At 44.4% G+C, this 23,159-nt stretch overlaps 1 protein-coding gene across 1 annotated transcript in view; it reads left to right on the top strand.

Annotated features, from left to right (window-relative positions):
• LOC140191058 (voltage-dependent P/Q-type calcium channel subunit alpha-1A-like) overlaps positions 1–23,159 on the top strand; it is a 597,550-nt gene that overhangs the window by 47,198 nt on the left and 527,193 nt on the right. Inside the window, exon 2 of the mRNA XM_072248133.1 lies at positions 18,467–18,727. Within this exon, the coding sequence (XP_072104234.1) occupies positions 18,467–18,727 (261 nt within the window). The remainder of the gene's footprint in view (positions 1–18,466; positions 18,728–23,159) is intronic.

Genomic DNA, 23,159 nt, shown 5'->3' with positions numbered 1-23,159 from the left:
TTGGGACCAATCTTAAGACCACGAGACATACAATAGTGTGCAAAAGTCTTAGGCAGATATATAGAAAGGGGGCCTAAGACTTTTGCACAGTGCTGTATTTGTCAACATAAAGCGGAGAGCAAGCTTGTAAATCTGTTGGGAGCAAAAGATGTTGGGAATGGTGAGGGTGAACAACTATGGGAGGGGTGTTGGACAGGTGGCATGGAGGAAGTGCCAGGGTCGGGGGCGGGATGGGACGGGTTGGCTTTGAGACACCAAGCAAGGACATTTGATACCAAACAACTAGTTTATTGATCATTACAGAATGTCTCTCTGGTGCTTCCTGCTCCCTCCCCTCTCCCGTCCCTTCCCCTTTTCCCAACAATGATACTCCTCTCCGTGCCCCCTTCCCACTCTCAGTCTACAATAGAGACCCATATCAGAATCAGGTTTATCATCACTCACGTATGTCATGAAATTTGTTTTTTTATTGTGGCAGCAGTACAGTGCAATACATAAAATTACTACAGTACTGTGCAAAAGTCTTAGGCACACTAGCTATATATATGTGTGCCGAAGACATTTGCATTGTGGTGTTGGAGCATAATCTACTAGTCCATCATGGATTTGTTATCCCTCGTAACCCCATTCTCCTTAATATTTGAGGCCTTTACTAATCAAGAACCTACTAACTTCCATTTTAAATGTACTCAATGACTTGGCCTCCACAGCTGTCAGTGACAATGAATTCCATAGCTTCACCACTGTCTGGTTAAAGAAATTCCTCATCTCTGTTCCAAAGGGATGTCCTTCTGTTCTGAGGCTGTGCCCCTCTGCCACATTCCCGGGAAACAAAATCATCCGGGTACTGGGCACTCACTCAATGCTTTTGTACGTGTTCATTGTTTCAATACAGATGTCACAGCAATGCCAGCATTTACTGTCCATGCCCGTGCAACCCGCTCACCGGGCCGGTGTACAAACTTGGCCTGTTAGCTAGCTCTGCTGACGACCAGCGAGGCGACCACATTCAGCAAGTAGCGCACGTCTAGGGTTGGTGTGATTTGGGTTTAACCAAACAGGAAAGTTAGGACGTCCTGATTAAGGAACATTGATTGTAGCGATTGCAGTGTAAATACTGCCCCACGAAATGATATTCTGTACATCAGTATAAAATTACAAGGGGAGTATATTTACCATTATAAAGAGAGAATATTTACCATTTTTTCAACATTTCCAGTTAACAGGAAAAGAAAAGACAGATGAAAGGGCATATTACAGTTAAACCATTTTAAACGTGCACATACTGTGAGTGTTGGCATTCGTTTCTGTAGTAGCTGAGTGCATTGCTTTATTCATGGTGCTGAATTGCCATCACCAACCACAGGTAGAACTTCCCTTCTTGGAATCTTTCATCTCGCAAAGCATTCCTTACAATCTCCCGTTCGGGTGGGATCCCCCAGGCGTCTTCCCTGGTGCTCTTCTCTCCACACCTCCTGCCAAAAGGGTCCAAACCAGTCTACTGTCCTCCAGAAAGCTCATCCTGCCCAGCACTCTTGAATCCTTCCTCACATCCCATTGGGTAGAAATGTACCAAGACAACCGGATGGCTGACTCAATATTCCTAGGCTGGACAACATGCCTCCTTATCTTTAGTCGAAGTCAAAAAACTTTTACTAGCAGGACACACTGTTTTTGCAGAAAACTGCTAAAATAAAAATACCTCACAGCATAGCAGTAGTAATCTTAACCAGGGCTTAAACTCAATTGCCCCTGAAACTGGGGCCATTCAAACAGCTGTATTAGCCAGAACAGGAACAGGTGGTAGATTTCCCCTCTGCAGCAAATGAACTGGAGTTTCTACAACAATCTGATATCTTTACCATTACTGAAGCCTCCTTCATACACAATGCATTTGGTTGCTTGAACTTACACTCAGTGGCAACTTCAATCGCTACACCTGTACACCAGCTCAGTAACGCAAATATATAATCAGCCAATCATGTGGCCGCAACGCAACACATAAAAGCATGCAGACATGGTCAAGAGGTTCAGTTGTTGTTCGGACCAAACATCAGAATGGGGAAGAAATGAGATTTAAGTGACTTTGCAAGGATAAGTACCAGGAGGGAGATCAGTGGGGATGGACGTGTGGACAAGGGAGTCGAGTAGGGAGTAGGCCCTGTGGAAAGCAGAAAGTGTGCTTGGTAGTGGGATCCCATGGAGATGGCGGAAGTTATGGAGAACGATGAGCTGGTCGCAGAGGCTAGTGGAGTGGCAGGTGAGGACAAGTTGGAAGGTGACGTCTTGTCCTCACCTACCACCTCACCAGCCTCCGTGTCCAGCACATAATTCAATGTAACTTCCACCATTTTCAACAGGATCCCAAGCACATCTTTCTCTCCCCCCACATTCCACTTTACACAGTGATCACTCCCTTGTCCACTCTTCCCTCCCCACTGATCTCCCTCCTTGCAAGTGGGACAAGTGCCAAACCTGCCCCTATGCCTCCTCCCTCCCTACCATTCAGGATCCTAAACAGTCCTTCCAGGTGAGGTGACACTTCACCTGCGAGTCTGTTGGGGTCATCTAATGTACCCGGTGCTCCCGGTGTAGTCTCCTGTATACCACTTCATCGAGCACCTTCCCTCCATCCACCACAAAAAGCGGATTTCCCGGCGGCCACCCATTTCAATTCCACCTTCCATTCCCATTCCGACATGCCAGTCCATGGCTTCCTCTACTGCCGTGAAGAGGCCACACTCAGGTTGGAGGAGCAACATCTTATATTCCGTCTGGGAAGCCTCCAACCTGATGGCATGAACATCGATTTCTTGAACTTCCAGTAACTGACTCCCTTCACCATTCCCCTTTCCCCTCTCTCTTTACCTGCCCTTCTCCTCCTTCCCTTTCTTCCACGGTCTTCTGCCTTCTCCTATCAGATTCCCCCTTCTCCAACCCCTCATCTCTTTCACCAATTAATTTCCCAGTCCTTTACTTCACCCCTCCCTCTCTCCCAGTTTCACCTATCACCTGCCACCTTGTACTTCTTCCTCCCCACCCCCCCCAGCCTTCTTCGTTTCCCCCTTCCTTTCCAGTCCTGAAGAAGGGTCTTGGCATGAAATGTCGACTGTTTACTCTTTTCCATAGGTCCTGCCTGACCTGCTGTTCCTCCAGCATCTTGTGTGTGTTGCTTCAGACTTCCAGCATCTGCAGACTTTCTCTTGTTTGTGACACTGTTACAGTGGCAGTCACCCGGGTTCAATTCTGATGCTGCCTGTGAGGGGTTTGTACGTTCTCCCCCCCGAGAGGAGTTTGTACCTTCTCCCCCGTGAGTTTGTACCTTTTCCCCCGTGAGTTTGTACGTTCTCCCCCGTGAGGAGTTTGTACCTTCTCCCCCCAAGGAGTTTGTATTTTCTCCCCCGTGAGGCGTTTGTACATTCTCCCACGTGAGGAGTTTGTACGTTCTCCCCTGTGACTATGTGGGTGTCCTCAGTGCTCTGGTTTCCTCCCACATTCCAAAGATGGGTAATTGGTCACATGGGTCCAATGGGATAATATGGATTCATTGGGTCAGAATGGCCTGTTACCGTGCATTATTGCTGAATAAGTAAAAAAAAATACAAGACAGTGAAGAAGACAATGGTGCAAAACCAGACATGAGTGAAAATTGACAATCAGAAACAATTCCATGGGTGTACATACAGATGATGGTCCATCTTCAACGTAGCATACCATTGCTGAGGTAGGGTTTGGGAGCGACAGGTCAGATCAATAACCTGATGGTTAGGGAGCGGTAGGTCAGATCAATAACCTGATGGTTAGGGAGCGGCAGGTCAGGTCAGTAACCTGATGGTTTGGAAGCGGCAGGTCAGATCAATAACCTGATGGTTAGGGAGCGGCAGGTCAGATCAATAACCTGATGGTTAGGGAGCGGCAGGTCAGATCAATAACCTGATGGTTAGGGAGCGGCAGGTCAGGTCAATAACCTGATGGTTAGGGAGCGGCAGGTCAGATCAATAACCTGATGGTTAGGGAGCGGCAGGTCAGATCAATAACCTGATGGTTAGGGAGCGGCAGGTCAGGTCAGTAACCTGATGGTTAGGGAGCAGCAGGTCAGGTCAATAACCTGATGGTTTGGGAGAGGCAGGTCAGGTCAATAACCTGATGCTTATAGGAAAGTACCTGCTCAATGGGAGTTGTTGTTGAGGCTTGCTGAGTTCAAACGGCCAGAAGAGAGCTTCCAACACATACTTGAACACATCTGGTGAGGATTGATTGGGAATGACATTTCTGCCGCCCAGCTCTGCGAGACTGTCAGTCAGTGGGGCTCTCTGGATGTGTTTGAACATTGCATTCATGCCTGCCAGGAATTGGACACAGACTTCTCTTTTCATTTGAGACCCCTGGCACAGGGAAGAGTTCAACGTACCACCAACCAAGGCTGATTTAGGCCCAGGTTTCACTGGGAGCAAAAACTGTCACATCTTATTACTGCCTACAGAACATTAGGCTTGGCGTGGTCAAGTCAGAACATTATTTTGCAGGCAGTTTTAAATAAATATCAGTTAAATATTTGACACCTACTTCTTTTCTGTATACCACTGCTGATCACCTGAAATACCATCAGTTTATACACACATGTCTAATACTAGAGGGCATGCATTTACCATAAGGCCATAAGATATAGGAGCAGAAATAAGCCATTCGGCCCATCTGCTTTTCATCTTGGCTGATCCATTTTCCCTCTCAGCCCCGTATCTCTTCATGCCCTGACCAATCAAGAATCTAACAGCCTCTGCCTTAAATATGCATAAAGATTTGGCCTCCACTGCTGCCTGTGGAGTTGAGAGGTAGTGATTTCAAAGGATATGAATGTGGCAAGGTTTTTTTTTACATAGGATGCACTGGGTGGCTGTGAAGGCAAAAATGATAGAGGCATTTAAAAGGCTCTTGGGGAGGCGCAGGAATGTGTGGTTAATGGAGGTGTATGGAAATTGTTCAGGCTGAAGGGATCGTTTAGTAAGATGTATCATTACTCATTTAATTGGTTCGATAAGACCAGAAGACACAGGAGCAGAATTAGGCCATTTGGCACATTGAGCCTGCTCTGCCATTCCATCATAATTCTTCTCCTACCTTCTCTCCGTAATCTTCAACACCCTTACTAATCAAGAACCTATCAACATCTGTTTTAAATATAATCAGTAACTTGGCCTCCGCAGCCACTTGTGTCAATGAATTCCACAGATTCACCACCCTCCGGTTAAAGAAATTCCTCCTCATCTCTGTACTAAATGGATGTCCTTGCATTCTAAGGTTGTGCCCTCTGGTCCTAGTCTCCCCCACTATAGGAAACATCTTCTCCATGTCCTCTCTGTCTACTGAGGCCTTTCAATTTTCGATAGGTTTCAATGACATCTCCCCTCATTCTTCTAAACACCAGTGAGTACAAGCCCAGAGTCATCAAACGGTCCTCATACGTTAACCCATTCATTCCCAGCATTATTCTTGTGAACCTTCTCTCCAATGCCAATTCCTAGTACGGGGCCCAAAACTGCTCGCAAAGCTCCGAGTGCAGTCTGACCATATGATCAAGATCCACCTGCCCAGGCCTCAGCTCCTCTCTTGTGCTAGTTCACATACCACTTTCACAAAAGTATCTGCCTCCTCTCTAACAACCTCCAGTGATCCAGCCTCCACAAACCTCAGGACAAAGAATTCCAAAAGTTCACCAAAGGTTAACCTATGAGGAGAGATTGAGACTATACTCTCTGGAGATCTCTGGAGATCAGAAGAATGAGAGGGGATCTTATAGAAACATACAAAATTTTGAAGGGGATAGATAAGATAGAAGCAGGAAAGTTGTTTCCATTGGTAGGAGAGACTAGAACTAGGGGACATTGCCTCAAGATTCAGGGGAGAAGATTTAGGACGGAGATGAGGAGAAACTGTTTTTCCCAGAGAGTGGTGAATCTGTAGAATTCTCTGCCCAGGGAAGCAGTTGAGGCTTCTTCACTAAATGTATTTAAGAAACAGTTAGATAGGTTTTTACATAGTAAGGGCATTAAGGGTTATGGGGAAAAGGCAGGTAGATGGATCTGAGTTTACGGACAGATCAGCCATGATCTTATTGAATGGCAGGGCAGGCTTGATGGGCCGGACGGCCGACTCCTGCTCCTATTTCTTATGTTCCTTTGTATTATCCTTTAGTGAGAAGGAAACCCTTACATATCTCAATTATAAAGCACAGCCCCTTATCTTGTAGGTATGTCCATTTGTATCAGACTTTCGACTCGGTGGAAACATCTCTACATCTAACCTGTGATGTCTATTTCGGATCTTGTATGTCTTAATAAGACTCCCACCACCCCCACCAGAGAGCACAATTACATGGAGCGCTTCCACAAGAAATCAGCTTCCGTCATCAAGGACTCCCACCATCCAGGCCATGTTCTCTCCTCGCTACTTCCATTGGGCAGGAGGTACAGAAGCCTTGGGTCCCAACCCACCACGTTCAGGAACAGTTACTCCCCTCAACCAAGAGGCTCTTGAATCAAAGGGGATAACTTCACTCAACTTCACTTGCCCCATCATTGAGATGTTCCCACAATCAATTGTCTCACTTTCAAGTACTCTTCATTTCATGTCCCTGATATTTATTTATTTATTATTTCTTCTTTTACCATTTGCACAGTTTACTCTCTTCTGCACTCTGGTTGAATGTCCTAATTGGGCATTCTTTCATGTATTCTGTTATGGTTATTATTTTATAGACTTATTGTGTATGCCCACAAGAAAACTAACCTCAGGATTGTATATGGCGACATATATGTACTTTGATAATACATTTACTTTGAACTTTGAATAATTAATTTTCTCAATCTTTATTTCTTTTTCATTTGCACAATTTGGCTTCTTTTGCACATTTGTTTGTTTATCTATAGCTTTTCATATATTCTATTGTATTTCTTTATTTTCCTTTAAATGCCTGCAAGAAAATGGATCTCATGGTATAATGTGGTGACATATACAGTATGTACCTTTATAATAAATCTACTTTGATTTTGACCCCGATCCTTCGAAACTCTAAAGAATTCATCAATAACTTTTTTAGCTGATCTGGATAGAACAACCCTCTCATCCCAGGAATTAGTTATGTGAATGAATTCTGGACCAATTCCAATGCTGGGATATCCTTTCTTAAATAAAGAGACCAAACTCTATAATGTTCTTGATAAAGTTTCAAAAATGCCCTACAAAATTGTATCAATACCTCTATTAGTGATCTCACTCCTCTTGCATGATAATGGGTACTTGCTTTCCCAACTGCTTGCTACACCTGCATATTAACATTTTGTGCCTCCTACACAAGAACACCTAGACCCCTCTGGACTTCAATCATGTGCAATATCTGTCTATTGAGATAACAAGCTGCCTTTTGATTCTTCCAAGTGCACGATCTCACACTTTGCTCCATTTACCAAGTTTTCATTCACTCCCTCAGTATGTCTATATCTTATTATAAAGACCAACTACCTTCTCTACAGCATGTCCTCCCACATACTTCCACGATGACCTAAGATGAATAGTGCTAAGCCTTCCTCCTGTCACCTCAGACTTGTCCTTGTTCAGGACTCTCCTGCTAGTGGAATTACCTGCCATACTTCCCTTGGAATTTTCCAAGCTTCCGTAAGATCACCCTTCGTTGATGCACAATCTCTGTACCTGTATTAACCAAAACCCTGTTGTCCCTGCAACTGAATATTCTAACTTCTTCCAGCTAGTCTCCTCGACATAGGAAGTCATCCAAAACCCTTCTTGGGCACAGACCAAGCCCTGATCATTCATTAACTTGGTTAATTGGTTTATTGATGTCACACTTACCAAGGTACAGTGAAAAAAAAATGTTTTGCCTGGAATCCACACAGATCTTTTCATTATATCAGTGCATTTATTACAAATGGGAAACAATAAGAGAATGCAGCACAAAGTGTTGACAATCAAACTCGTTTTCAAATCTCCCCGTCACCCTTCCTCTGCTGTACCTCCACCACTATTTCAGTAATCTCTTTCCAACCCTCTGAGCTCTTTGCACGTCTCCAACTCTGGTCACATGACCTTCCCAGAATATACATGGCCTGCCATTAGCCGCGTAGGCCCTTAAATTCCAGAGTTCCATACATAAATCCTTCTATCTACCTCTCTCTCCTCCTAGAAGATGCTCCACAAAACCTAATTTTGGCCTGAACATCTGATCACACAATCTCAAGTTGGTTTTGTTTCAGTCCTGCAGTATTTAGTTGCATTAAAGGCATGATCTAAACACATAGAAACATAGAAAACCTACAGCACAATACAGGCCCTTCGGCCCACAAAGCTGTGCTGAACATGGCCCTACTTTACAACTACCTGGGGTTTAACCGTAGCCCTCTATTTTTCTAAGTTCCATGTAGCCATCCAGGAGTCTCTTAAAAGACCCTATCATTTCCACCTCCACCACCACTGCTGGCAGTCCATTCCACGCACTCACCACTCTCTGAGTATAAAAACTTACCCTTGACATCTCCTCTGTACCTACTTCCAAACACCTTAAAACTATGCCCTCTTGTGCCAGCCATTTCAGCCCTGGGAAAAAGCCTCTGACAATCCACATGATCAATGCCTCTCATTATCTTGTACACCTCTATCAGGTCACCTCTCATCCTCTGTCGCTTCAAGGAGAAAAGGCCGAGTTCACTCAACCTATTCTCATAAGGCATGCTCCCCAATCCAGACAACATCCTTTAAATCTCCTCTTCACCCTTTCTAGGTTTCCACGTCCTTCCTGTAGTGAGGTGACCAGAATTGAGCACAGTACTCCAAGTGGGGCCTGACCAGGGTCCAAGACAGCTGCAACACTACCTCTCAGCTCTTAAACTCAATCCCACGATTGATGAAGGCTAATGCACCGTATGCCTTCTTAACCACAGGGTCAGCGTAGCAGCTTTGAGTGTCCTATGGACTCGGACCCCAAGATCCCTCTGATCCTCCACACTACCAAAAGTCTTACCGTTAATTCTATATTCTGCCATCATATTTGACCTACCAAAATGAACCACTTCACACTTATCTGGGTTGAACTCCATCTGCCACTTCTCAGCCCAGTTTTGCATCCTATCAATGTCCCATTGTAACCTCCGACAGCCCTCCACACTATCCACAACACCCCCAACCATCGGCAAATTCACTAACCCATCCATCCACTTCCTCATCCAGGTCATTTATAAAAATCGTAAAGAGTAGGGTTCCCAGAACAGATCCCTGAGGCACACCACTGGTCACTGGCCTCCATGCAGAATATGACCTGTCTACAACCACTCTTTGCCTTCTGTAGGCAAACTAGTTCTGGATCCACAAAGCAAGGTCCCCTTGGATCCCATGCCTCCTTACTTTCTCAATAAGCCTTGCATGGGGTACCTTATCAAATGCCTTGCTAAAATCCATACACACTACATCCACAGCTCTACCTTCATCAATTTGTTTAGTCACATCCTCAAAAAATTCTATCATATTTTAAGAGACTCCTGGAGAGGTACATTAAGCTTAGAAAAATAGAGGGCTATGGGTGACCCGAGGTAATTTCTAAAGTAAGTATATGTTCGGCACAGCTTTGTGGGCCGTAGGACCTGTATTGTGCTGTAGGTTTTCTATGTTTCATATATATATATAGCTGGGGTGCCTAAGACTTTTGCACAGTACTGTATTTGTCAAAGTGGAGCAGAGAGTGAGTTTGCAGGAGCAAAGGATATTGCGAGGGCAGAGCACCACGTGAGGCGTGTTGGAAAGGGACTGGTGGCAGTGCCAGTGGCAGGGGGTTGCAAGGGTGCAGACACACCCAGTCCTGAGACACCAGGCAAGGTCATTTGATTCCAAACAATTGGTTTATTGATCATTACAGAATGTCTGTCTGGTGCTTCCTGCTCCCCTTCCCTTTTCCCACCCATGATTCCCCTCCCCCTGCACCTTCCCCCTTTCAGTCCACAATAGAGACGCGTATCAGAATCAGGCTAATCATCATTCACATGTCATGAAATTTGTTTTTTTTTTTGCAGCAGTACAGTGCAATACATAAAATTACTACAGTACTGTGCAGAAATCTTAGCTATATATACACAGTGGCATGCAAAAGTTTGGGCACCCCCGTCAATGTTTCTGTTACTGTGAATAGCTAAGCGAGTAAAAGATGACCTGATTTCCAAAAGGCATAAACTTAAAAATGACACATTTCTTTAATATTTTAAGCAAGATTACTTTTTTATTTCCATCTTATACAGTTTCAAAATAACAAAAAAGGAAAAGGGCCCAAAGCAAAAGTTTGGGCACCCTGCATGGTCAGTACTTAGTAACACCCTCTTTGACAAGTATCACAGCTTGTAAATGCTTTCTGTAGCCAGCTAAGAGTCTTTCAATTCTTGTTTGGGGGATTTTCGTCCATTCTTCCTTGCAAAAGGCTTCTAGTTCTGTGAGATTCTTGGGCCGTCTCCCATGCACTGCTCTTTTGAGGTCTATCCACAGCTCTTCGATGATGTTTAGGTCGGGGGCCTGTGAGGGCCATGGCAAAACCTTCAGCTTGCGCCTCTTGAGGTAGTCCATTGTGGATTTTGAGGTGTGTTTAGGATCATTATCCTGTTGTAGAAGCCATCCTCCTTTCGTCTTCAGCTTTTTTACAGACGGTGTGATGTTTGCTTCCAGAATTTGCTGGTATTTAATTGAATTCATTCTTCCCTCTACCAGTGAAATGTTCCCCGTGCCACTGGCTGCAACACAAGCCCAAAACAAGATCGATCCACTCCCATGCTTAACAGTTGGAGAGGGGTTCTTTTCATGAAATTCTGCACCCTTTTTTCTCTGTACATACTTTTGCTCGTTGCGGCCAAAAAGTTCTATTTTAACTTCATCAGTCCACAGGACTTGTTTCCAAAATGCATCAGGCTTGTTTAGATGTTCCTTTGCAAACTTCTGATGCTGAATTTTGTGGTGAGGATGCAGGAAAGGTTTTCTCCTGATGATTCTTCCATGAAGGTCATACTTGTGCAGGTGTCGCTGCACAGTAGAATAGTGCACCACCACTCTAGAGTCTGCTAAATCTTCCTGAAGGTCTTTTGCAGTCAAATGGGGGTTTTGTTTTGCCTTTCTAGCAATCCTACGAGCAGTTCTCTCGGGAAGTTTTCTTGGTTTTCCAGACCCCAACTTGACCTCCACCGTTCCTGTTAACTGCCATTTCTTATTTACATTACGAACTGAGGAAACGGCTACCTGAAAATGGTTTGCTATCTTCTTATAGCCTTTCTCCTGCTTTGTGGGCATCATTTATTTTAATTTTCAGAGTGCTAGGCAGCTGCTTAGAGGAGCCCATGGCTGCTGATTGTTCGGACAAGGTTTGAGGAGTCAGGGTATTAATAAAGCTTTGAAATTTGTATCATCTGGCCTTTCCTAATGATGATTGTGAACAAGCTACTTAAGGTCTGAGACCTTGGTAAAAGTTATCTGAGAGCTCAAGTCTCTTGGGGTGGCCAAACTTTTGCGTAGTGCTCCTTTCCTTTCTTTCACTCTAAAATTGTACAAAGCAAAAATAATACTGTGCTCTAATCTTGCTTAAAATGTTGAAAAGAATGTTTCATCTTTAACTTTATGACTTTTGGAGATCAGTTCATCTTCTACTCACTTAACTATTCACAGTAACAGAAATTTTGACCGGGGTGCCCAGACTTTTGCATGAGTATATGCCTAAGACTTTTGCACAGTACTGTATGTAATTTTTTTAAACAATAGATCAGGCTCTTGGCTCATTCAAACATCAGTCATCTGTGTGAAGTGGCGGGGAGGATTGGGAGATCATGGAAGGATTTAAATTGGGGTGATTGTTTTAAAGTCAAGAAATCGCTTAACTCCGAAAATAATTTGGGGCATCAAGGACAAGAGTTATGGGTGAACAGGATTCATTGCAGGTTAGGACAAGTGATATTGAATGACTGCATAGGCAGAGAACGGAGCTGGGGAGGCCAGAGAGGAACAAGTTGGAATGGTCAAATCTGCATGTAAATTATAGATTCGTTTGTTATTGTCACGTGTACTGAGGTACTGTGAAAACTGGTTTCTCTGGATCCCCATACAGATCATTTCACCATATCAGAGCCGTTGAGGTAGTACCAAGAGAAAGCAATGAGAATGCAGAAAAAAGAGGTACAGTTGGAGCGAGGGCAGTGCAGGCAGACAGTAAGAGGGTAGGCACTGAGGCTGAGAAAACATTGGTTCAAAGCGAACATGAGAGGAAAGTTTTTTTACTCATAGAGTCGTGGTTGCTTGGAATGTGCTGCCTGGTATGGTGGTAGAGGCAACTATATTAGAGGCTTTTAAGAGATGTTTGGAGAGGCACATGGATATAAGGAGGATAGAGGGGTATGGACATGATGTAGGTAAGAGGGATTAGTGTTTAGTTGTCTTTAATTTGCTTTTAAGCCGGTTTGGCACAATATTCAGGGCCGAATGGCCCTGCATTGTACTGTACCATGTTATAATAAGATGCATGGCCATGCTGAAGTATATTGAGAGGTCAAGAATCCATCTTATCAAGGTAAGACTCTTGACCTCACAATCTACCACGTCTTGGCTTTGCAAGGGGGACCAATGCCTTATAGATACAAGCCAACTCTGTCAGAGTGAACTGGGAGATCATGGGAAACTCTGCACCCTGATTGGCTATTGATATCTATGTATCAGCACAATGTTGAAAGTACTAAACCTAATGTTTTCCCAGCACTCCAGTCTACATTGTTTGCCTTTAGGCCGGGTTAGAGAAATGGGCACGAGAATGGATTGCCATTCTTGGTTATGAATATTCTTTGAGCACCATTGGTGGTGAGACAGTGTTTATCCAGTATCTTTCCCAGCTTGCTCAGACCCTTATACGGAGGTGAAATTCCAGAGTGTGTTTGCAGCTGGTAGGTGCTCAAGGGACCTTACAGAGTTTTGCCGTTCCATGTATTTAGAATGGATTCCAGAAAATGAAGGGTAATTAAATTTGGGAATCTTGAGTAAGGTAACTGAATTAATGCAGGTCACACAGTGGAGGCTGTGTCACCCAAAAACTTGTGCACTGCATCTGGAGATGTCTGGTAGGAGTCATTGTAAGTGCTATAAGGGTATTAGTACAAAATGGGGAGAAGCAGAAGATGGCCATTCAGCCCCTCATGTCTTCTCTGCTACTCAATAAGATCAAGGCTTCTCTTCCTTAGAGCCACTTTCCTGTATTAAACTTTGTCTCTTGATTCTTTTTGTATCCAAAGCATCTATCGGTCTCCATCTTGAATATACTCAGTGACTGGGTCCCTTCTGTTATAAAGGCTCTCCAGCCCACCCTGTCCACGCCAACCGTCTGGCACTCATTTACACCAACCCCTCCTGGGTGAGGGATCACAGGGAGTCAACATCCTCCGGGTGGAGGAACTTCATCTTATCTCCATCCAGAATCGCCACCCCCTTATACTGTGAGTGGGACCCCGGTTCTAAATATCCTGGCCAGGGATTTATCCCTCTACCTACTTTGCAGAGCCCCATAAGATTGTTATTTGGGCTTAAATTAGGTCACCTTTCATCCTTCCAAACTTCATAGAATATAGACCCAGCTTGCTTAATCTCTCATGATAGGACAATCCTAGTCTGTCCCCTCGCCAACCCATTCCCAGGAATCAGTCTGGCAAAGGGTTGTTGCATTCCATCTTTCACTGGAATTTCCCACCTCTGCTTCCTCGTGGAACATCTGATCAGATTTATTCAGGCGACCAACAGTCCACTGCATCAGCAACACCTAATTCCATTAACGTCGCACCTTTAACGTATTAAAGAAAAAGCATCCCAAGACCGTTTTCAAACAAAATATTGATGCTGAGCCAATAAGGAGATGCTGGGGTAGGTGCCCAGAAGGGGGTAAGTATTAAGGAAGAGTGATGGGTAAGGGGTAAAAGGTGAAGATGTATAGGGAGGGTATTTAGATTTCAAGATCTTAGCAGCTGAAGGCATGGTTGTCAGTGGTGGAGCATTAACTTGAGGACTGATCATGAGGTTGGGAATGGGAAATTTTATTTTATTGATTTGGAGATTCAGTAGGGTGACAAGCCCTTTCAGCCCAATGAGCCTGCATTGCCCTGTTATGCCCATGTGACCAATTCACCCACGAATCCCCACGTCTTTGGAATGTGGGAACAGCACAGTAGCTTAGTGGTTAGCACACCGCTTTACAGTGCCAGAGACCCACTTTCACTTCCCACCGCTGCCTGTAAGGAGTTTCTGCATTCTCTCCGTAACCACATGGGTTTCCTCCCACCGTACAAAGACGTACCAGTTGGTAAGTTAATTGGTCATCGTAAACTGTCCCGTTGTTAGGCCAAGAGCTAAATCAGGGGATTGCTGGAGGTGTGACTTGAAGGGCCATAAGAGCTGTATCTCATTTTAAAAAAAAAAGGAAACTGGAGTACCTGGAAGAAACCCACGTGGTCACGAGCAGGTTGTACAAACTCCACACAGACACAGCATTGAACCTGGTTCGCTGGTGCTCTAATAGCATTATGCTACCATGTGGGGAAGAACAGAGATATTGCAGGGTTTAGGCTTGGAGGATGTAGCAGAAGTGGAGAGGGGGGGAGAATGTAGAGGGATTTGAAAACACTGAATTTTAGTAAGGATGTCTACCTGGAAGATACAGTTCCACATAATTCCCCTGCCTAATAAGGAGATAAATACCATATTTTGCTTTTAGCTCAGTGCGACAGACCGGTAAATGTTTATTAAGCTTTAAAAGTGGGACTAATTTAACGGAAGAATTTGAGCAGGTTGAGGGAAAGGAGTGGGATGTTACAGAATCGGCCTCTCGGGCTGTGATACCCAGCATTCACCCGCAGATCCTACATCAGGATCCAATGGGAATTTACAAGAAGGTAAATTCCTGTTTCATTCACAAAGACATAAGGCACTGCAGATGCTGGAAATCTGGAGCAAAGGGGTTAGAGGAATTCAGTGGATCAGGCAGCATCTATGGAGGGAAATGGAACAGTCGACATTCTTGGTCAAGAGCCTTCATCAGGACTGAAAAAGGATGAGAGGAGATGGCCAGTATACAAAGATGAGGAGAAGGGGTACCTACTCTCTTCCTCTCTCACCTGCCTATCATCCACTCCTCACTTGGAGGGACCTATCACCCACCAGCTCGTGTTACATCCCTTTTTTATACTGATTAACTCTCCCCATCCTTTCCAGTCCTGATGAAGTATCTTGATCCAAAATGCCGACTTTTAAACTGTTTTCCTCCAGGGATGTTGTCTGACCTGCTGACTTCCTCCAACCCCTTTGTGTGTTACTGTTTCATTCATCATTTCATTTAAGGTCATGAATTATTCATCTATTTCTATATAATTTTACTTTTAAAACCATTTAAATAATCACTTAATTATTGCACCATTTATAATGCTCACAGCTTTGACAGTCAGCTAAGCGGGGGCTAGACTTTGCCGACAGTGCAAGCTGCCTGAGGTGTTTGAGAGAAGAGCGAGGAGCTCGTCCTCTGATCTGCTGGAACCCCACCCTCGTGCAGACCTTTAAGCTTGAAAGAGTGCAAAGATGATTTACGAGAATGTTGCCAGGAATCGAGAGTCTGAGTTACATGGAGAATTTGGGCAGATTAGGACTTTATTCCTTGGAGTGTAGGAGACCGAGGAGTAACAGAGGATGGGCTTGGGACATTATTCCTTGGAATTTAGGAGACTGAGTAACAGGATGGGCTGGGTCTTTATTCCTTGGAATGTAGGAGATTGAGGAGTGACAGGATGGGCTGGGACATTATTCCTTGGAATGTAGGAGACCGAGGAGTAACAGAGGATGGGCTGGGACGTTATTCCTTGGAATTTAGGAGACTGAGTAACAGGATGGGCTGGGACTTTATTCCTTGGAATGTAGGAGACTGAGGAGTGACAGGATGGGCTGGGACATTATTCCTTGGAATGTAGGAGAATGAGGGGTGACCTTACAGAGGTTTATAAAATCATGAGGGGGGAATAGATAGGGTGAATAGACAGAATTCTTCCCCCAGGTAAATGAACTCAAAACCTGGAGTCCACAGGTTTTAAGGTGAGAGGGGAAAGAACCCGAGGGACAATGTCTTCATGCATAGGGGGTGGGTTTGTGGGACAAACTGCCAGAGGAAGTGGCTGAGGCAAGTACAATAACACATTGAAAAGACACTTGAACAGGTGGATGCTTAGGAAAGACCATAAGATATAGGAGCAGAATTGGGCCAAAAGGATATGAACCAAACATGGGCAAGTGGGACTAGCTTAGATGGCCAATTTGGTTGACAGAGATGAGTTGGGCCAAAGGTCCTGTTTCTATGCTCTATGACCTCACTGCTGAAGACTGAAATGCTTTAGGTCGGTGAGGTTGGTCCTCTGCATCTGGACAAGGTGAGGAGAGAGATGTCGCAGCTCAGTGGGTGTTAAAGCACTCATTACTGGTCAACTTTGGGTGGATGTGTGTGTGTGTAGGGTAGACCTTAAACAAATTAGATAGGAGGTCACAGCTGCAACAGTGCGGTGCTCCCTCTATAGTGCAGCCAAGGTCAGAATGCAATCCTGAGCTCAGCTCTCTCCAGTGACACCTGAACCCACCATGTTCCAGCTTGGGACAAGAGTTGGGCCCAGTGAACCATAGCAGTCACAATGGGAGGCAGACACAAGAGAGAGGGGAATAGAGGGACATGGTGAGTGTGGTGGAAGTCAGACCAATTGAAGCAGGAGGAAATTCCTGGGCAGTATTAATCCAAGCAAATACCAGACAGGTAAATGGTATTGCTCTACTTTAAAATCAACCTTAAATAGAGGCTACACCTTGATTATAGAGTGAACTTTCTTGGGAGGCGGAGGAAGAACTTAGAAATGAAAGTTTACAAGCTGCAGATGTTGTAAACCGGGAACAAAACTGAGAAAGCTGGAGACTCCAATGGTTACCCATCGTCCGTGGGGAGAGGACCAGGGTTAACGTTCAGAACTGGAGAAGTGAAACAGGAAAACCTGCCCAGGGTGTTCTCTTTCAGATTTCCAGCTTCTGCGGTATTTTTTTCTCACTGTCGTGGGAAATGCGGGAGCAAGTCACGCATAGAGTTCCCGCCAACAGCAACGTGACAATGACCAAATTCTCTGTTCTTCTGCAATAAAGAGACACTCGTCGTGACAGGGACTCACACAACTCAGCGGGTCAGGGCAATGTCTATGGAGGAAAATGAATAGTTGACGTTTCGTGGCGAGACCCTTCATCGGTCTCCCGTCACGAGAACTGCTCTCTTAAAAGTTAAGCCCACCGATTAGCTTTGATTTCATTTGATAAAGGGTCACTTACCTCACCCCTAAACTAAATCAGCAAACGCTGGCCACATTCAGCAGAGCCGAAGCGTTGGCTGACTCGGTCCACGGCTACTGCCCGCCGAGTGTAGCCAGCGTTTCCCCGTTTCACGGCGGGCGACTCCACAGAAGCGCGGGTGTCTTGTGTTCCTTTGGGGAAGGGTGCAGGACGGGCTGAAACGCACAAAGTTTCAACGCAAACTGATGAAATGTCTTTTAACGGGATGACAGAATCTGGGTCGACAAAGTATCTACTCAAAGAGTTAATAATTCGACGTGGGGTTTGATTCGGTTCCTTGATACTTTTTTTTTAAACCAAACTGATGGGTATGTTAAAATCCAGTTCTGCTCCAAATCCGGTGATTTTTTTTCTCTTTCAATGAGGAGATGAGGGAATGAAGACAGTGAAGATTTTTTAAATAAAATCTGGGGATTGGCTCCTGATTGGGCAGGAGGAGTCACGTGGCCAGCGTTGCTGCTGAAGGCTGTTGGTTGGTGTATAAATCTGATCGTATGAATCTTCCATTGCTTTCTCGTTACCAGTAGCTCCGACGCTTGGACGTTAGATTGTATTACATCTGACTACTATCAGTAGATTAGAGGGGGAGATAGAGAGAGAGGGGGTGGGGGGGCAAAATGTGCTCTCGTATAGCCCCTGCACCAACCAGATGAGAGGCATGTGTAGATGGTGGACGTTTTCTTGGGATGCCGTGTGGATTTTACTGTGGGATGCTATCTCATTAAGGTGCAGATGATGCATCGGCGACCGGGAGAATAGGCAGAGGGGAGGAAAAAAATCTGCAGATGCAGTTGAGAGAAAAAAAAATACGTTCGAGAAATTATCAGACCTGATTTTAATTTCTGACTGAGAATTTATATCTGGGAAGAAATTCTGCAAATGATCAAATTATCTGCAGGACAATGCGAAGCTGATTATATATCTGACAGTGTGGGGGAAAAAAATCTGAAGTGATTTGCAAAGAGACCAGCATACAGACGGGATGTAATGTGGAATTGCGGTCGCTTGCTGCTCAATGGTGATATTTGGCATCTGTTTTTAGAATGGCGAGGTTTGGCGACGAGGTACCCGCCAGGTATGGCACTGGTCAGGGAGGCTCCGGACGAGGAGGCAGCCGCCAGGGCGGACCCCCAGGAGCGCCCCAGAGGATGTACAAGCAATCTATGGCTCAAAGAGCCCGGACAATGGCTCTCTACAACCCCATTCCCGTCCGTCAAAATTGCTTCACAGTTAACAGATCCCTCTTTCTCTTCAGTGAAGACAACTTTGTAAGAAAATATGCCAAAAAGATCACAGAATGGCCATATCCTTTTTTAAATTTCTCTCTCAATGTGTATTGATGTATTTTAAAAGTATTGACGACTGCAATTTTCTCGATCGATTGGAAAAAGAAACCCTCACAGTGTTAATGTTGGAAGCAGAAATAGTGCTTGCCGTCAGTTACACTTGTTATAATGAGTACAGTGCTAGTCTCACTGGTTATAACCGTAGCATTATCCAGTCACAAATAATAACTGTTCTTGCTTCACTGGTTATAATTGTAACATAATGTCAGTCTCTAATTATAATGGTGATCATTCTAAATTTCCTGGTTACATTGTCAGTTTTACTGGTCATAATGTTGCATGATGTCAGTTGCACTGGTTATACTGGGAACCATATGAATTTCGTTAGTTATTATGGTAACTAAAGGCCAGTTTCCTCTTATAATAGTAACAGTGTCCATTTCATTGGTCATCTGGGCTGCATGATGTCAGTTACACTCGTTATATTGAGAACCATGTCAATTTCTCTGGTTGTAACAGTGACCATGTCAATTATGGGTTACAATGATTACATAATGTCAGTTTTCTAGTCCTGGCAGTTTCACTAGTGATAATGTCAGTTTCATTGGTTACACCAGCAGCATAATGTTCATTTCTCCGTTAGTAAGATGTCAACATGTCGGTTTTACTTGTTATAATGGTGGAATGGGTAGGATTGACTGTGACTATCCTTCTGTGTACATAATGTGACAGTGCAGTTAATAGCAACATAAATCCAATCATTCCCCCCAAAAATTTAACTGGGCGTAAAGATTCCCAAAACAGTGATGCAGCCAACTTAATTTCCAGAAAATACATACAGGGACATTTGCAAATATTTATAATTATTAATACTGCATCAGGCCAATTGCAGCCATTCCTTCAGCATACATTACAGGGGTTATTGCAGACTTTATTTTGTGGTGCTCCTGAGCTGGTTCATTGCCTGATGGGAGCAGGATGCATTAACTTGTGCTGCTGACGTGAGCTTGTGTCTATTTTAGGGAACCGTTCAGTAGGTTGGTGTGATGAATTGGGGTTTTTTTTTTCATTCTCGTGTTTGTGCGATCACCTGCTCTCCACAGGGCTCGTGATTGAAAAGATAAGATGCAGGGATGGATTAGGATCTAAACTGTTACAAGATCCTATCCACAATCCCCACAGCTTTATTTTTAAATTCACATGCAACTTGGAATAGAATGGGGAAAAAAAATTAAATGTGCCTCTGTGATTCTAATTTGTCAATAGGGTGTTTGGTAACTGGGTAAGTTAACCTGCATCTGTATTAAATGGAGGCCATATTCTTCATCCTAGTTCAGCAGTCTACTGGTCGTGCTATGATGTTGAACACAATCTTTTGCACCTAGGGATTTTGTTTATGGGGGGGGGGATATCTGTTGTAAAAGTAAGTCTGAGATGAGGAAAAATGTTCTCACCCAGAGAGCAGTGAACCTTTGGTATCCTCTAACCCAGAGGGTGTGGGTGCTCCCATTCAAGGCTGTGGTCCCTGGATTTGTGGCTGATAAGGGAATGGGAGAATTTGAGGATTGGATAGGAAAGTGAACAACGCAGAAGGCCGGTGCGTTGAGTATCCCACTCCTACTTCTAAGTACTGTATACGGAGGAGTCTGTTGATTACCTTTCTCCAATAGAAAGATAGTATTTTTGAGTGGCAGGGGACAGAAGGATTACGGGTCCAGGAGTGGTTAGAGCCTGCACCAACATTCAAGTGACCAGTGATCACTTGCAACTGGTACCTTGGTTAACCTGAGCTGTTTCCTCTCTGGTGCTACAGATTATCAGGAGTAAGCATTCCCAGGATGGTTATAGCACAGATGCTAGGACCCTGTTCCTTGAGCTCAGGCTAACCAGATTTGACCATCCGGGCAAGGTTGGGCAAGCATCTGGGCTAAGATTTGACTATCCAGGGTGGTAGCTGATCATAATGACTTGCTCAATTTTAACTTGTGCATCTGTCATGGACCAACATCTTGTGGTTAGGTATGAAAAGAATTATAAGACCTTGGGCTCAGGTTGGGTTTTAGTTTGGCCAAAGCCTGGCCAGGTTTCAGTTTTGCACTCAAACAGGCCTTTAGCACGTTCTGCCCCAAGCATATATTCTAAGCCCAAACTGGAATATTGTCATTGTTTCTTTAGGATTAAGGTGTATGTCATGCTCCAGGTACTTAAAGCCCTCGTGAAATCTCACCCGGATGTTGGGAGCAGTTCCAAGTATAACGCCTTAGAAAGAATGTACGGATGTTGGAGAGGGAGCAGTTTACATTTAGCAGAATGATAACAAGGGATAACTGTTGTGGAGATTGCTAAGGGTGATGCCCTATTCCCTGAAGTTCTGAAGGGTGATTTAATGCAGTTTTCCAAGGGGAACTAAGAGGGCAGAAACTGTTTGTGTTGATTGGGGACGAAAAGGGAGTAGGGTTAATTAGAACTGTGCCCACTGGTGGTGTAACGGCAACTGCACTGGACTTCGAGGCGAGTGATCCTGGGTTCGAATCCAGCCGGTTCCTTGCATGCTTTTCACCTGTGCTGGGTTGAACGTTGAGCTATCAACTCAGCCTTGTAAAAGAAAACAGACAAACATGCTGAAGAAACAGCAAGGAACGCCACCCGATGCCCCACAAGGAGCGGAAAGGAACACCAACAATCAGAGCCAGGACCTACAGTTTGGAAACACCTCCACACTTGGCAGGGTGCAGAGGATTAGAGTTCTCTCCTAAAACCAAAAATGTAAAGTAATGTGAGACTGCTGGTTTTGAGTAAACCAACAGTATTGGTCAAAGGCAGGTTCGTGAAGTTGGGTCAGTGACAATGTTCCCTCCGAGGAGTGTGTGTGTGTGCGTGCGCGCGCATACAAAGGAATTTAAACTGCACACAAAAGGTTGTCACCCTCTACCTCATTGGCATGTTAAGTATTTTTCACGATTGTACACAATCATGTTTCCTTATTCGGTTTCTGATGCCGATGGTGCTGACAACGTGGCGTTTGTGATGACTTGTCGGAGGTTTTAGAGCTGGCTTATTTATATTGTTTTTATTGAAGAAGTTAGTCACTGGACAAAAATTGAACAGCACAAGATTTTTATGCACACTGGTCATTACAAATTAGAGGGAACATTGGTCAGAGTTCAACCAAAATATTATTGATTAGTGGAAAAGCTCAAGGAATTGAAAGGCCACCTCTTGCTTATTTGTTCCCTCTAGTTATTTGCCCAACAGTTTTCCATTCCTAATTGCTCCTTATTTTCACCAAAGTTAGCCCAAGGTCCTGAAACTAGATTGTGATCTGACATACGGATCTGGTATCAATTAGTGTCAATTGGCAGAAGAGATGATCATGCTGAGTCTGAGTCGAATCCAAACTGATTGCCAAGGGTCTAGTCCACTGGGCGAGGAATCGCTTTATCCTCTGCTAATCATGTCTTTGTCTCCACCATTTCACCATGGATTTCAGAAGAATATGGGGGGAATCTCATTCAGACCTACCAGATAGTGAGTCGATATGGACAGGATGTTTCCAATAGTGGGAGACTCTTAATACCAGAGAGCATAGCCTCAGAATAGAGGAACATCCCTTTAGAACAGAGGCAAGGAAGAATTTCTTTAGCCAGAGGGCAGTGAATCTGTGGAATTCATTGCTCCATACGACTGGATAAGTCATTGGGTATATTTAAAGTGGAGGTTGATAGGTTCTTGACTATTAGGGGCATCAAAGGTTACAGAGAGAAGGCAAGAGAATGTGGTTGAGAAGGAATATAAATCAGCCGTGATCAAATAGCAGAGCAGACTCAAAGGGACAAATGGTCTTATTCTGCTCTTGGGTTTGTGGTATTATTATTCCTCAATTAATTCCCAGTGATATTCCATGTTAACTTCTCTTCAGTGGCTGGATTTCTCCCAGTTCCCACTTTTTGAACCTTTCCTAATTTTCTATGCTTGGGAGAAATTTAGACCTCAACCTTCTCCTTTCAAATCCCTGCCTTGCCTCTTTGACTTCCTCCAACCACATGTCTGAGACTTTGTGACTGTTTATTCCCTTCCATAGTTGCTGCATGACCTGCCAAGATCCTCCAGCATCTTCTGTGTGTGTTGCTCCAACCACATGTCAAGTGAACACAAAAACGTGGGTCCCCCTTGTGTTCCTTGTTGCACTACTGGCAGTGTTATCCAGTGATTGCCAAGTGTCCATCCACCAGCAATGTTATCCAGCCAGTTGCCAAGTGTTCATTCACTGGCAGTGTTATCCGGCCAATTACCAAGTATCCATCCACCAGCAATGTTATCCAACTAGATTACCAAGTGTACATCCACCGGCAATGTTATCCGGCGGATTACCAAGTGTCCATCTACCAGCATTGTTGTCCAGCCGATTGCCAAGTGTTCATCCTCTGGCAATGTTATCCAGCTAGATTA

The sequence above is a fragment of the Mobula birostris genome, chromosome 32 (assembly GCF_030028105.1).
Source record: "Mobula birostris isolate sMobBir1 chromosome 32, sMobBir1.hap1, whole genome shotgun sequence".
In the NCBI taxonomy this organism is placed as follows: domain Eukaryota; kingdom Metazoa; phylum Chordata; class Chondrichthyes; order Myliobatiformes; family Myliobatidae; genus Mobula; species Mobula birostris.
The sequence above is the reverse complement of the archived record's forward strand: the minus strand, read 5'-3'. Positions and strand labels throughout refer to the sequence as shown.